Raw genomic sequence first — 15,698 nt, 5'->3', positions numbered from 1 at the left:
AGGTGGCGATAATTGCTGGGAACTTCGATCTTGCAGAAATAATTAAGATCCACAAAACCTCTGATGTTGGTGAGTTGGCTGAGAGTGGAAACACGTTTAAATAGTGCGTATATGACAGTATGACACACATGATGGCAGCTGGTGAAGTTAACTGTGTGTGTGTTTGTGTGTATACATGTATATATGTGCCCAAGTAGTTCCCTTCAGAGAAACTCCATCCTACACAAAGCGCCGCAGAGCCGGCGTGACCAGGATGCCGGCTGGAAATGGTCTGTCTTCTCCACGCTCTCTGATTCGCTCAGCTAGTGACAACGCTCTGGAAAGCCCCGCCTCCTCTCCTGGCCCCTCCCTCCAAAGCCTGGAAACGCATCATGACACGCACACGCACTCGCTACGACGACACACACGCCGGCTCAGGTACACACACACACACACTCACACTCAGACACATAATGTATTGTTTATTATGTGTTTATATACATTGTATATACACAATAAACAATAATATATACTACTGTGTTTTAATTAGTCCACTTCATTACTGGTGTAGCTGGATCCAGTTCTGATGAGTTTGCATCAGTGCTGGTGAGGTTGGATTCAGTACTTGTGTAGCTGGATTCAGTGCTGGTGTTGTTGTTATCAGAACAGGTGTAGTCAGCATCAGTACTGGTCTGCTTCTACTACACCAAACTTAACTATTGATATTAACTGTAGTCAGCAGCATCACTTTTGGAGTAGTACCACACAAGTACTGACACAGACTTTCCCAGTACTGCTTTAGAGGACATCGGTTATAGTTGGCATCAGTACTGGTGAGGTTGCATCAGGACTGGTGTAGTCGGAATCAGAACAGGTGTAGTCAGCATCAGTAGTGGTGCAGTTGGATTCAGTACTGGTGTGCTGCTACTACACCAAACGTGACTATTGATATTAATTGTAGTCAGCAGCATCACTTTTGGAGTAGTACCACACAAGTACTGCTGTCGACCACACCAGTACTGACGCAGACTACACCAGTTCCGGTTGTAGGCAAACAGACAGAATTTTAAAGCTGAACCTGTCTCTCTCTCACCTGTCTGCCTGCAGTCCGAGTGGTGGAGGTCATGCAGAGACCAGCCCCCCCTCGTCCCCTCCCCCAACCCCCCAGATGAGGAAGAGGAGGCTGTACAGTGCTGTACCAGGACGCACCTTCATCGCCACCCGGTCCCACGTCCCCCAGGGGCCTGGAGAGATCCAGCTGCACCGAGGAGAGAGGGTGAAAGGTCAGACAGATGTCCATCTGTAGTGCAGCCGGTGGTACATCGGCGGTTCTACTGACTCTGTGTTGTGGATCTGCAGTTCTGTCTATAGGTGAAGGAGGATTCTGGGAAGGAAGTGTGAAAGGAAGAACTGGTTGGTTTCCTGCTGACTGTGTTGAAGAAGTCCAGATGAGACAGTATGACCCAAGACTGGGTAAATAACTGCATCCTTTAGAAATAAATGCCTATATTGTATAAGTACTACTTGCATATATAGATATTCAATTCTGGGTTTAATATTTAGTACGTGACATATCTGTGTAAGATGGTGTAAACCGTATACTTTATTGAAAGACTACAATTCTATATGATATATATCCGTGTGCGTTTCAGAGACGAGGGAGGACCGCACCAAGAGACTGTTCAGACATTATACTGTAGGATCCTATGACAACTACACCTCCTACAGGTAATACACCATCATTACACCTCCTACAGGTAATGCACTGATACTGCACACTCCCAGTTAGTTACTTGGTTTAAATAACACAGTACAAACATATAAAGTAACTTTACATAGTGAAATAAAAACATTACGGTACATCCAGATGCATATAAAAACATCAGAGGATGATTTTTACGCGTGCTTTTTTTACACCACATAGGGCATCATATTTAGTAAAATGAATAATTAAAAAATGTTTTTCTTGTTGATGTTGCCAATAAGTCATTTAGGAAAGTACCAGAAAATACTACACCACATATAGGTAAAACAGGATAAATGTTTTAATGAACAAAACCTTATATATTGGCTTATTTATGCCATTTATTAAACACAATTATCACCACATTTAATAAATATTGTATTTAACTGCATCATGTACAGAGATACAGTATACATACTAAAAAGTTTGTTGTTTTAACATATAAATGAAGTCATCAGGTATAACAACTGAAAAGATTAGTAACTATGAATAATAATGATTAACTTTTTATTAAGCACATTTAAAAAACATACTGTATAAACAAAGTACTTTACAAAGAAATAAAAAGAATTCAAGTCAGCCAATATCACAAATTTGCCTCGACGGGATTTACAATCTGTACAGCCAACCACATCTCTATTCTTAGACCCAAAAATCCTCCAAAACTCTCTTTTATTGCTAAAAAAATAAAAGTAGAAACCTCAGGAAGAGCAACAGAGGAGGGATCGTCTTAGATGTAGAGAAGGGGTTTTCAAAGTGTGAGGCAGGCCTCCCCAGGGGGGCTCCAAACAGTTTCAGGGGAGGCTCAGTGAATGGAGGTGAAATAATATTGCATTAGTTATCAAAAGGAGATCACATTGAAGAGCCTACATGTGTGAAAGTTCAGAGATGCAGAAGTTTTGGGGAACTCCCCCCCCCCATCAGAATCAGAAACTAATAAATGCCTTAGGACATTCCTTTTGTAGAAGTTATGTCAAACAGCAATATTAGGCTATCTTGGCTCAAATGTTGAGTGTCTATGGGATCAAATAATATAATCATGATCCCATAGGCATCCAGGAATTGAGCGAAACTTACCAGGTAAACTAAAGATGTGGTGGGGGGGGGTGCCGTTTCACAAGCTTTGTCTGAGGGGAGGCCCCTGATGTAGAGGATAGACTGTAGACATTTAGGAAGAATTTGTACACTTGACAAGAAAACTGAATAAATTAAGCTCAGATTAACATAAAAACAGATTCAATTGAACAGCAGAAGAGCTGAAACGCTGCAGGGAAACAAAACAAGGAATCTGCCTATACCCACTCACATATATATATATAACATATATATGTACACTTTATCAGAAATACTTTATTGATCCCTGAGTGGAAGGTGAGTTGCTTACGTTGAGTCACAAGATATTAAGGAATAGAAACAATAATAGAAAATATAGATTACAAATCTAAATATAAAGGAGTGTAGATATGTACAGTATTAACAAAAGTGTCATATTAAATGGCAGTAGTGAATTAAATACTAATATTAACAATGAGTACAGGTAGAGTTGATGTGGAAGTGGATACAATCCTTAAAAACTACAATATTGGGACAGAGTAACCAGGGTATTGAAGTACTTTATAGTAATGCCATTCTAAAGAGGAGTATTTCTTTTGACAGTGATGTTGATAATTTAACCTCTTCACGAAGCAATAATGCAGTCTGGATTTAAGGCGTAGTAGTCAGTGGTGGATTGTGACATAGTACATACTTTATACTTCTACTACTCCGCTACATCTCAGAGGCAAATACTGTAGTTTTTGCTGCACTACATGTGTCTGACAGCTTTAGTTACTGTACAGGTTAGAGTATCTCCAGGTGTTGGTGATAACAAGCCTCTTAAAGGACATTTAAAATACTAGGAAAAAACTGAACTTGTTGTGGTAAATGTATGTTTTCTGTGTGTCAGTGACTATGTGATCGAGGAGAAGACGGCCGTGCTGCAGAAGAGAGAGAGCGAGGGATTCGGCTTCGTCCTCAGAGGAGCTAAAGGTAGAAAGGATGGATGGATGGATGGAGGAGTGGTGGGTGTTTTGGAGGTGTTGGGAATGAAAAAAGAAAGATATTTAAAACAGAAGTCTTCAGGGGAAGAGCAGTGAGCTTTAAAACTCCTCGCTGTGTTGTTTCATAAGAACTACAGAATCCACTGAGCCTCATCCTTTAAAAGCCTTTACACCAGGCCCGTGTAGAAACTAGCTACAGGCTTTCTGTCCCTGAAGGGGAATTTTAGTAGGAGTTAACCAGGGAATCAAGATTTATGAACTGCTTCTGCTAGTATTTAGCTGCTCGTTGTTTCCCAACATAGACCACGGGACTCCCCCACATAATCTGACATGTCAGTTTCTAACGATGCCAACGTAAATAACAAAAAGATATCCTCGGTATGCTGAACTTGCTTCGTAGTGAAGGCCCCGGGTTCCTAGTCTTGCCGTTTACATGATTCTAACAGTGTCCAGGTTTCTAATCGCATGTGTGCAGCTGCAGTGTTTTCCACATTTATTTGGTGACCCATTTTAGCATTTTGCAGAGAAACATGGAGAAATATGTTATCTGGTACAACAGTGAACACAGCTGTGCAGATGTCATTTGACAGGTGATAGGATAAACAACGTTTAAAAAAATATATATATATATATCACTGAATATTGCTCTTATAGCCTAAATACATGTGCAGAAAAACAGTAGCCTAGTTCACAAGCCGCGATTAAGCTTGCTTTCTTTTTTTATCTCAGCCAGTGGTGTTGAGAAAATTTAGGCCTATATGTTTAGTAAAAACCACGCTCCTTGCTGCTGTTATGGAAATGATATTATTTAAAAGTCGGGAGAGGCTACTTTGTGCGTGTGTGTGGGGGTGGGGGGTCGTCCTCATGTTAAAGGTTTTGACACGTTATAAATTAATTTCCCCGTCATTGGTTGTGACGGGGTTTATATGTAAAGGCGTTTTCAGACGGCTGAAACTGTCGCGGCTCGCTCTCAGAGCTGAAGTGTCTTGAACTTTTTCCTACAGTTTATCAATAGATAACAGACTGATCAGCTGTTTGATCCGACTTTCCTGAATAATGTAACTGTTTCTTTAACAATCAGGCCACCAGGTCTTAAACAGGCAAGGACCTTTGCTGCTGTCTCTTATTCATTAAAATAATCTATTCACTTCAACTGAACCAATTTGAAAGTTAGTCGGAAAGAACAGCATCCTGGGCCGAGTTCAGCTCCAACGAAACGGTGTGTTGAACACCCTGTTGTGTTCGCAAGCGCACTGTACTTCGCTTCCTTTTTCAATACGGCAGCGTTATACACGTCGCTGCCGATTGGATGACACCTCTGACACACCCGCCAAACGAGAGAAAACTTGCCTCGCCGTTCAACCCAAAAACTGTAGCGAACCGGTGGAAAACGCTTTGAGTTTGAACTCGCTCCTGGTTTCAGGGAAATATACGGGTTTATCCCGGTTTCTGAAAACAGGATATGATGTTTACGTGCATGACACAAAATGATAAGTGAATGTTTCTGCTCAGTTATCTCTTTACATCTCACAACTGTTTGTGGTAGTTTCACCTGTGTAGGTGTGCAGGGCCTTTAAAGTTTAATCCTTAATTTCTTCAATTATGAATTTGAACAGCAAATAAAAACATGTTCAGTTCAAATATATTTTCCTCCTCCCTGTCATGAATGAAGCTGAGACCCCCATCGAGGAGTTTGCCCCCACGCCGGCGTTCCCCGCACTGCAGTACCTGGAGTCCGTCGACCAAGGGGGCGTGGCCTGGAGGGCGGGGCTACGGACTGGAGACTTCCTAATAGAGGTAACAGCTGTCTTCTAACGTGTGGCTACAGAAAGCTCTGCAACATACCTTCATCTACCCGTCTGTCCGTCCAGGTGAACGGCGCTGACGTGGTGAAGGTGGGTCACCGGCAGGTCGTCTCTCTGATCCGACAGGGAGGAAGTCGACTGCTGATGAAGGTCGTATCCGTGTCCAGGAAATCCGAATCCAACCTGGTCAGGAAGAAAGGTACAGCCTCCGCCGGTTTTATTTATTAGGAACAATTCTTGTTTCATTTATTTTATTTTGATTCCTGTAATTAAATCAGAAAGTGTAGTTTTACATTCAAGTTGTGTATCACAGGTCAGTTTGAAGTTTCACCCATTAGGGACAGGATTTAGTCAATTTCACATTTCTATATTAATTCTGTAATGTTTATATAAAAATAATATAAATACCTGCTACAGCGCACGCCCCCATGTACAAATGCGGGTTTGAGTTGTTTAGGCCCTTGAGCTCCACTTGAGCTCAAGGGCTCCTCAGTGGTGGTTTTGGTTTTACTTTCCACACCCAGATTTCGTCCTGCCAGGATTGAACCGGCGACCTCCCGGTCACAAGCTCGCTTCTCTAACCTTTGGGCCTCCACTGCCCCTAAAGCCTTTGTCACATGTCATCCTCTCTTTCTCTCAACAACATGTCCTGTCTATCTGAACTGTCCAGTCCTGAATAAAGGCTGAAAAAGCCCCCAAAAATATTTTAAAATGATAATAATAATAATAATAATATAAATACAATATAATAATTAGAGCGAAACAATTAGCTGATTTGTTGATTGACAGAAAAATCCACTATTGTGAGATTCTAATCATTTCAGTGTTTTTTTCAAGCAAAAATTGTGGAAAACATTTTCTTTGCTTCTTTTCTCTGTTTTATGAGTTTTGGACTCAAAACGAGACATTTGAAGACGTCACCTTGGACTTTTCACTATTATCTGACATTTAACATACTTGATTAATAGATTATCAATTAACCCGCTGATTTGTTTCTAATTAAATTAAATTTTTAACATGTCCCACGTGTAGTTTTCTAAAACAGTTAGACCGCAGTAAGTAACATTACTGTCCGGTCTTTTGTGTTGTTGTCCTGCATCGTTTTGTTGCATTACTCTACATTATGTGGGTCACGTAAGTTACAGCGACTGACACGGTGGACAAGCTGTGTACCTGAGTATCGACAATAAATCTAAGTTGAACGTTACGAAGCAAATATCAATTGTTACTAGTAAAATGGAAACCTGTTGCTCAGAAGGAGCCTGTTATGATGTTCTGATCGTGGCTCTGGACTCTAACTTGTTTTAACAAGCTAGATAAACGGTAATTCCCTGGCAGTGGTTTAATATTTGATTACATTAATGTTTAAGTTGAGATTTACGAGAAATACTTTATTGCTACTGTGTAAAAGGTAATACTGCTGGTAAAAAGCACCTTGTTTGTTTAAAGTGTTTGCAAACCACATGTTATTACACTTGTGTATATAGCAGTACATTTAAATAAAAAATGCGCAATAAACTACTTTAAAATTCATTCTTCAATTTTGCGCATAACAATTCGATTAAAAATTTAAATTGTTGCCCAGCACTACTAGTAACTAATAAATAAATACTATTATCTAATGAATATTTACCAGTAACTAATAAATATGTACTAATGAATATTTACCAGTAACTAATAAAGTGTTTGTTTCTCTGTTCACGCTCCACCTGTGATCTCCTGGTTCTTGTCTTGTAGCTCCACCTCCTCCAAAACGAGCCCCCAGCACCTCGTTGACGCTCCGATCCAAGTCCATGACCGCTGACCTGGAGGAGATCGGTAAAACAAACACACACACACACACACACAGTGCAGAGTTAAGTCGAGCTGTAGGAGTGTGTGTTGTTAACCTTTGTTCTGTCTGCAGCCAGGAGGAGACGCATCGGTGAGTCACATGGATCCGACATTGTTGTTGTGTTTTATGTGTTCTCTCATGGCATGATGTTGCAGTGATGTAACAGGCAGGGCCGTAGCAGACGAACACGTCCTTAATATTTCTGTTAATTTGGGGGTTTAAATGTTTTAAGAGTTTAAATTCTATAATAACAATATAATTTTCCTCAATATAACAAATGTTTAATAAATGTTGGGTTTTCTTTAGGCTGATTTTGAGATTCGTTGGACTAACTATCCTAAACTTGGACTGGTTTGATTTGGTTGTTAGGCAAAAAACAAAACCTACATAAATTACAATAAAAGGGTTTTGTTTGTGTAGAGAAGGCTTTGAATTTTTGGTTGGAGTCGTGTCAAAAATGTCTTCTGTGGGTGGGGAATATAAAATTTACAGATTTAGCACCTAGTCAGTTTCAATCAGCAGTCAAAGAACTCCTCAGTATTGCTACGGCTCTGCTAACTGATGTCGTGCTGTTGCTCTAAGTTTTCGTTTTAGTGACGTCATGATTTTTCCATGTTTTTTTTTTGTTTGTTTTTTTTACACTTGGTGTCATGTTGCAATGTAATTTTGCAGCATTTCATTATTTAATTTGTTTGTTTATGTTGTTTTTACATGTCTCCTCCCTCCAGAGAAACTGGATGAGATGTTGGCCGGGGGTCAACAGGAAGTCGTTCTAAGGGGCCGCCCGTCAGACGACTTCAGAGCGGCGACGGTCAAACAGAGGCCGACCAGCCGACGCATCACACAGGCCGAGATTAATGTAAGACAAGTATTTAAAGGTCGTTAACACGGTCCATCCCGCATCATAAGTCAATGACTCTCAGAGACGCAACTGTTGTAGATCAAGAGGCGTCACATCGGTACGCTATATCATCATTATTAATCTTCAGTGTGTATTAGAAAAATAATTCACAATGAGTGAAGTTCAGGCTCTTAGTAGGTTTTGGACTAAATGTGTGTTTTTGTGTGTTTGTGTGCAGTCGTTGTTTGAGCGTCAGGGACTCGTGCCCCCCACGCCTCCAGAGAAGAGCACCATGGCTTTGCCCCGAGGAATGTCCAGAACCAAGAGTTTTGGTGAGACATGACTCCTATACATAAATGTTACGGTAGACAGTGGTAGAAGAAGTGTGTAAATACTGTGTTTAAGTAAAAGTAGAAATACCTGGAATGTGTCCGGAGGCCAGGAGAAAGAACGGAGGAAAGGGGGTTCACAAAATATTAAAATGGAACATTATTAATACAACTGATACAAATAACAAACAAGTGCACTTTTTCACTATTTCCATTGTGAAGCCGATTTAAGCCACGCTATTTCAACAGGACTCTGGGTTATGTTTTCACATGTTGAATTGAACACACAGTTTTTTCCGGAGCTGATGGAAGTGAGCCATCTCGCTTTCTTCTCATCGCTGTTGAGAGCTGCACATGCCCAGTACTGATCACGCAAGATGTAGCGACAGTGATATGCTAAAAACATAGCCTAGTGAGCTGTAGGCTAAAAGCCAGATTGAACCGTAAGACGGCTGTGGCGCATATCGCCACTTGTTTTTCCTCAGTCAGGAAACCGTAGTCTGGTAATTGTATCCACGTCCAAGCACAGCTTTCAAAGCCATTAAGAATATCTTTCAAACTTTAACGCTCGTTCCTCTGTTGGTCTCTAAACAGCTCAGGCCTATCCGGTGTAATAAAGGCCTATTGTTGTTAAACGATTAGCAAATTAGTCCAAAAGATGGCGACAATGATATGAAAATACGATTCGCCTATTCCAGTGGTTCTCAACTCCAGTGGCCCGTTCTCATCTCAGGGCTTCCAATACAAACTTTCATAAAAAGTGACATAACGTTATCTTCAGGTATCCTTTAGCATCTGTGTGAGACGCTTCCGGATGAGTCTGAGACGCTCTGGGGCGTCTCGTACAGACCGGAAGTGTTGACAGCCCTCCAAAGCCCCTTAACCTTACCACAACCATCGGAAATAGTACAGTTTCCACACTGTCTGAAAGCGTCAGTTTTGACGCACTTAGATGAGAATGCGTTGTAAATGCTGTAAATGTAGTGCTCTGATGCTAGCAAGGCTATTTTGCTAACCTGAATCTGGTTTATTTAAAATCGCCTGTATTGTTATTGATTTGTAAAAATGAAATCCACTTTTGCTAGGGTGGGGGGGCATGAAGCTTTTTTTTGGCTTGTGGAGGGGGGCGTGTCACAGAAATTTTGAGAACCACTGACCTACTCATTGCAGCGTTTACTCAAAGTAGCGCAGCCACATGCATTACTGAGCTGAGCCACAGTGAAAACAATGGTTTACACATATAATTACTTTCGAATCTAAATCAGCACTGTGCCAGAGAACTCTAATACAGCTGTGTAGAAATACTCTGTTATAAGTAAAAGGCCTTTAAAATCTTACTAGACTAAAACTACAAAAAGTATTAGCGTTAAATATACTTCAAATACCAAAAATAAAACTACTCACTATACAGAGTGGCCCATTTCAGAACAATATGTATTATCTTATAATTTTTGATGCATCAGGGGGTTATGCCGCAGTGGATAAGACACATCCTTTTAGTGTGAGAGACCTGGGTTCAAGTCCACTGTGAGACACTAATGTGTCCCTGAGCAAGACACTTAATAGTTGCTCCAGAGGCGTGTGACCTCTGATATATATTGCAATTCTAAGTCACTAAATGTTTTATTAGTTATATTAATCTGATTTTGCAAAAATTTATAATAAGTGATATTAAATTTTATTTATTTACATAGCAGCCGGGTTAATTTACAGATAATTCTTGTGTCATTTCTTTGATGTCTGTCTTTGAATTAAACCATAAAATTTAGTTTTACTGCCAGTTTGAATTTAAATTTAGTTTCAAGCCAAACTGAACTGAACACAAACTGTATTGTGAATTTCACATGTATTATTTATATTAAGTTAATTTTATTTATTTACCCTATATGACTATTTATTTATATAGTTTGAAGTATTTTCCTGGGTACCTTTATTTTAACATTTTCATGGTTACCACGGCAGGCACACCTGAGGACGACAGGATCTCGGCTCTGATCAATGAAAGTCGGTTTCCACGGAGCTCCTCCCTGACAGACAGCTTCATCCCGCCTCCTCCTCAGACCGCTCCACCCCCTCCTCCCTCCTCCCCGCTCTTCCTCCTCGACTCTGGACCTCCTCCCTCATTCCTCCCCCCTCCTCCCCCGGCCAGAGGGGAGGGGCTAACCCGCTCCAGCTTCAAGCCGGGGGCGGAACCGAGGCTCCAGGAGCTCTCCGATTCACCAACGAGGAGCCACGCCCACGCCGAGCGGCAGAGGAAGGCGAGGTCGATGATCATCCTGCAGGACACGCCGCCACAGCTGCAGCCTGACGCACATGCTGCCGCCTTGCACACGCTGCACACTGCCACACACACTGCCACACACACCGCTACACACACGCTTCACACTGCCACACACACCTCCACGCTGTCTCTCCACAGCACCAGCGCCGCCCCTGGTCACTCACCGCTGTCACGCCGCCGTGGACGACCCATAGAAAACCCTTATGCTAACGTGGGACAGCAGGCTCCGCCCTCCAAGCCGCAGAGGAGGAAGTCACCTTTGTTGAAACAACTTCCTGTAGAGGAGCAGGGTTAGGATCGCTCAGACCTGTTGTCTTTCTGATTTCTATGGAGTTATATAAGTGTGTAGTTTCCTGAGTGCATGATAGGAAGTTCTGAGCACATCATGCAAAGAATAATGTAATTTGAGCAAACATAAATTTGTTTTGTGGTCAACACATTTGTTTAAATATTTAAATATTAAACATATAAATATTTGCTATTAACATCTCTGCTCTGTATGCTCTCAAGTTTGTTCCACTTTCAAGTTTTATACATTTTGGCAATGTTTATTAAAACCGTATTTGTATTTGTTGGCAGCCACTTAACCTCTTCCAGATATGCAGTAGGTTAGCTTAAGTTGTATGATTTGAAAACTGCCTGCAGAATACTTTTGGTAAAATCTAAGACATCGTTTTGTTGGGAAAATGTACAACAACTCATTTTAAAAACCATACACTGTGTAAAGCTATTAGCAGTACTAGAAGGTGGTTAATATTAATTAGAAAGTCAAGTTTAAAGTCTACAGAGTTAAAATATTTAACTACATTAATCTTTTTAATGCCCTAGCTGTGTAGCTTAGTTAGCTAGCAACCTACCCCGATGTCTAGTTTGTGAGCTAAAAAGGTACAGACTAACTTATGACTGGAATTTTTCAAAACTGTACAAACTACTTATGCATGGCCTCAATGTGCTGATTTTTGTTTGCTCAAATTAAATTATTATTTACTTGATGATTATTGCTCCACAAAATAAAATGTATGTGCTTGCAAAAAAACATTTTCCATGTGCTGAAAATGTCCCATTACTTGCTTAGCATTGAGATACAAATATATCACGTGGGCTCCTGATTGGAAATCCTATCAGTCTGACTCCATGTTTTTGTCTTTTTCTTAATCTAGGACATGATCCGTCCAAATTAGAGCCACCCTGCAGCCCCAGTAGGGCGGAGCTGTACCAGCAGCAGGTTCTTTCAGAGCGAGCCCGGGTTCAGGGCCGCAGGTCATCTCTCTTCCTGTCTGTAGAGGGATCCGGGTCAGAAAACCAAGTGCCACCCCTCCTGACTCAGAGCCATTCAATGGACGACCTCGGCGAGCTTCCCCCTCCAGCCCCGGTCCTGTCTCCCTCACCGACACCTCACACCTTCCTCCACCCACTGACGGGGAAACCGCTAGGTCAGACTGACAGCACAAGCTTTTCTGATCTCTCGTTTGATCTTATTGAGAGTCTGGCTGTATTCTATAAATAAAGTTAAAATAATCCATTCTGGGAAAGACTAAAGCATTAACTTGATCCAAATCAGGGATTGAGGAAAACAGGTCAGCAGTGCTTTATCACCACCAAGTAAGATTGGAATCAAGGATAACTCCTAAACTGTTAGCACTAGGCTTAATAATAGGTACCAGGTTATGTAATGTATTTATTTTAAGGTCCCAAATTATTTCAGCTTTTTCTCCATTGCTTTGGAAGAAAGTATAATACAACATTTGATGTCAGACAGTTCCTTAACGACATCAGATTACTGCTCGTTCCTGATTTGAAAGATACATAAAAGTTACGTGTCATCGGCATAGCAGTGAAAAGAAATGCCAGATGTAGACACAGATAAGAAAGGAGCCTACCCTCAAGGTAATCCAATAAAAGCCTAGGACAGAGCCTTGGTGTACTCCACAAAATAGAGGAGGGCCCAGGACAGAGCTTCGAGGTACTCCACAAAAAAGAGGAGGGCTTAGGAAGAAGCCTTGAGGTACTCTACAAAAAAGAGGAGGGCTTAGGACGGAGCTTCGAGGTACTCCACAAAATAGAGGAGGGCCCAGGACAGAGCTTTGAGGTACTCCACAAAAAAGAGGAGGGCTTAGGAAGAAGCCTTGAGGTACTCTACAAAAAAGAGGAGGGCTAAGGACGAAGCCTCGAGGTACTCCACAAAATAGAGGAAGGTCCAAGAGCCTCAAGATAATTCACAAAACAGAGGAGGGCCTAGAACAGAGCCTTGAGGTACTCCACAAAACAGAAGGGGACCCAGGACAGAGCCTTTAGGTACTACACAGTTCAGAAGGGCAGCAGACAATGTGAAATTACCATAAAGAACAGTAAACTGTTGCATAATAGGTCCTAGATAACCCATTCGAGAGCAGTGTCAGCGGCTCCAACAACACTATCTTTTCTTCTCTCCTCAGACCCCTCATCTCCACTCGCCTTGGCTCTTGCTGCACGAGAACGAGCGCTCACTGCCCGCACGCCGAGCCCTGAGCCTCGACTAAAACATGCATCTGCCTCCACTACACCCATCCCCACCCCAGCTGCCAGCCCCGAGGGCAGACACAAGCGCACCCCCCTCACCACCCCGCAGAGCAGCCCTGAGCCACGATCGAAACGCACCACTCCTCAAACAAGCCCCGAGCAGCGAACCAAGCGCACCACTCCCCAGACCAGCCCTGAGCTAAGGCATAAACGCATAACCCCACCTTTGTTCCCTGACGGACAGGTGGAGCGTCCAGAGACAGAGGGAGGAGTGACATCACCTGCCGGCCCCTCCCCTGAGCGCTGGAGACCCACCGCCGTGCCATCACTGGCCAGTGAAGGTCACTCTGCTTTGATTGACAGACGCAGAAGCCTCACAGTGGGCAGCTCAGAGGAGGAGGGAGGGGCTTACACAGTTACACTCCCACCGGCGTTGTTGTCATCCAGTGATGAGGAGACTAGGGAGGAGCTCCGCAGAATCGGCCTGGTAGCTCCACCCCCTGCCTTTGCCGGTCCTCCCGCCCCTCCTCCCCCTTCCTCTCTCACCTTGTTGCCAAGAAGAAGTGGGGAGGGAGGGGGAGGAGAAAGTGGTCCCGACTCCCTGGGTCGAAGAGGAGATGAGGAGGAAGGAGGTGACGAACGGCTTCACGACAGCTCCTCCTCCCCCAGCTCACTCCCTCCCTCCATAACCTTGGCCTCCCCTCCTGCTCCATCCTCCCCCTCCTCCCCTCCTGCTGCTCACCCTTCCCCCTCCTCCCCCTCCACCTCCCCAATTGCACTTAAGCCGCGTCTTCGTTCACCTATTGGTCGGGGCCGCTCTGCTCTTCGGGACCCACTGCTGAAGCAATCATCAGACAGTGAGCTCCTCCCATCTGCTGCTTCCTCCTCCTCTCCCTCCTCCCCACTCTGTTCGTCCCCAACCGGCGGTGGCCGACAGCCACGCTATCTGTTCCAGAGGAGGTCCAAGCTGTGGGGGGGTGGGGACGACCGCGGGGAGGAGCGGCGGGGCCTCAGCCCCGAGGAAGGAGGAGGCCGTCCAGCAGCACTGGGAGGTCAGGGGTCGGGGTCAGCCGTGGATCTGACCAGCCGGTCGGCGTCAGCACTTGAGCTGAGCGGCAGGGCAGGGTCTGGACTGGATCTTGCTAATCGGCTACAGCTGCTCAACAAAGACAGTCACTCTCTGGGGGAGGAACCGAGTCCCCTCGATCCAGGCCGGAGGTCACCAGTAGGAGGTGCCAGGTACATCAAACTTATATTATATTGCAAATACTGCAGTGCTGCTGACCTAATAGTACTACTGTGGGTTTGTGTGGTAACAGAATCTATTGTTTGTGTTGTTCCAGATGTGTGGACAGTGAAGAGAGTAAATCGTAGGTTTTTCTCTCTGGTAAACATTTCTCGTTATCGCCAAGAGATGATTTCAATACAGCTAACAGCTAACTAACTAACATGCACCTTCTTCGCAGATGACTAACTGCTAAATGTCTAAAATGACTATCTCATCCGTATCGAAAATAACCATTAGCACTTCCACCTAAAAAGAGATTGTCCCATACTAGCTTAGCATCCGTAACAAGGCCTGTCAATATTATAGAATATAAAATTTTATACATCAACATGTGGTATGCATGGCGCTCTCGTAATAGCAATATTTGATCTGGAAAGAGGTGGTGTCTTTTTTGTTAACCTTTCCAAAACCAAAAACACGAGTATAAGTACAAGAAATAGGTTAAACAGTGTTCATAAGCTGCAAACATTAGCATATCAGAATAAAGTATCAGACTCTTAAACTCTAATTCATCCTCAGCACTGATCCTATTATGACAGTGTATTTCGGTTTAACATTTTTCATAAATCGATTCTTTATTAATGTAAATTGTCTATGTAGTAGAAGGGAGTTACAAAACTCAATTTCACTCTATAACTTGTTATATTTTGACATTAAACCTACCTACCTACCTACTTATAGTAGTACCTTAGCACAAATCAAACGTATGACTATGTTTTATAGTAAGCCAAGAATCTAAACAGAGTTTTCTTAGAATGATATAATAATATGATCTGACGTGTTTTCTATAGAAAAACAATGATGCCGCTTTATTTCCATGTCTTCTACATGGATCATTAACTGGTGAGAATAATCACTTTTTCCCCAAGACACATTAGTTTTAGCCTCCGTCTCTTAGCATGATATTATGTATGTAACCATCAAAAGGAATATTTAAGGCTTTTTTTCACAGAGACAAATCAGGAGACCAAGTTTTTGGTTATAATCGTAAACTGCTTGTCCCTTGTAAGAATGGACAGTTTAACAACAGTAACTGAGGGGAGTGGGGCTTAGCGAATA

At 42.8% G+C, this 15,698-nt stretch overlaps 1 protein-coding gene and 1 long non-coding RNA gene across 11 annotated transcripts in view; one reads left to right on the top strand and one right to left on the bottom strand.

The window, feature by feature from the left end:
• LOC119895075 overlaps positions 1 to 15,698 on the bottom strand; it is a 30,346-nt gene that overhangs the window by 3,022 nt on the left and 11,626 nt on the right. The window contains exons 2-4 of one of the 3 annotated variants that reach the window (XR_005443025.1): positions 7,236 to 7,372; positions 5,608 to 5,750; positions 1,189 to 1,363 (exon numbers count right to left, since the gene is read on the bottom strand). This is a non-coding gene — a long non-coding RNA (uncharacterized LOC119895075). Of the gene's footprint in view, positions 1 to 1,188; positions 1,364 to 5,607; positions 5,751 to 7,235; positions 7,445 to 15,698 lie in introns of those variants that run through there. The other 2 variants (XR_005443024.1, XR_005443026.1) reach the window with 2 other exon arrangements.
• The window catches only part of shank3b (SH3 and multiple ankyrin repeat domains 3b), a 61,583-nt gene that overhangs the window by 37,211 nt on the left and 8,674 nt on the right, over positions 1 to 15,698 (top strand). For 2 of the 8 annotated variants that reach the window (XM_038707890.1, XM_038707885.1), the window contains exons 12-27: positions 3 to 69; positions 195 to 417; positions 1,087 to 1,262; positions 1,339 to 1,452; positions 1,632 to 1,707; positions 3,669 to 3,751; positions 5,435 to 5,559; positions 5,634 to 5,766; positions 7,305 to 7,385; positions 7,474 to 7,491; positions 8,130 to 8,260; positions 8,481 to 8,574; positions 10,534 to 11,142; positions 12,013 to 12,285; positions 13,288 to 14,590; positions 14,695 to 14,721. In XM_038707890.1, coding sequence (XP_038563818.1) covers positions 3 to 69; positions 195 to 417; positions 1,087 to 1,262; positions 1,339 to 1,452; positions 1,632 to 1,707; positions 3,669 to 3,751; positions 5,435 to 5,559; positions 5,634 to 5,766; positions 7,305 to 7,385; positions 7,474 to 7,491; positions 8,130 to 8,260; positions 8,481 to 8,574; positions 10,534 to 11,142; positions 12,013 to 12,285; positions 13,288 to 14,590; positions 14,695 to 14,721 — 3,533 coding nt within the window. Of the gene's footprint in view, positions 1 to 2; positions 70 to 194; positions 418 to 1,086; positions 1,263 to 1,338; positions 1,453 to 1,631; positions 1,708 to 3,668; positions 3,752 to 5,434; positions 5,560 to 5,633; positions 5,767 to 7,304; positions 7,386 to 7,473; positions 7,492 to 8,129; positions 8,261 to 8,480; positions 8,575 to 10,533; positions 11,143 to 12,012; positions 12,286 to 13,287; positions 14,591 to 14,694; positions 14,739 to 15,698 lie in introns of all 8 variants that reach the window. The other 6 variants (XM_038707887.1, XM_038707891.1, XM_038707893.1 and 3 more) reach the window with 6 other exon arrangements.

The sequence above is a fragment of the Micropterus salmoides genome, unplaced genomic scaffold, assembly GCF_014851395.1.
Source record: "Micropterus salmoides isolate LMB-PRFRI ecotype aquatic unplaced genomic scaffold, ASM1485139v1 Ms_hic_scaffold_9, whole genome shotgun sequence".
NCBI classification, from domain to species: domain Eukaryota; kingdom Metazoa; phylum Chordata; class Actinopteri; order Centrarchiformes; family Centrarchidae; genus Micropterus; species Micropterus salmoides.
The sequence above is the reverse complement of the archived record's forward strand: the minus strand, read 5'-3'. Positions and strand labels throughout refer to the sequence as shown.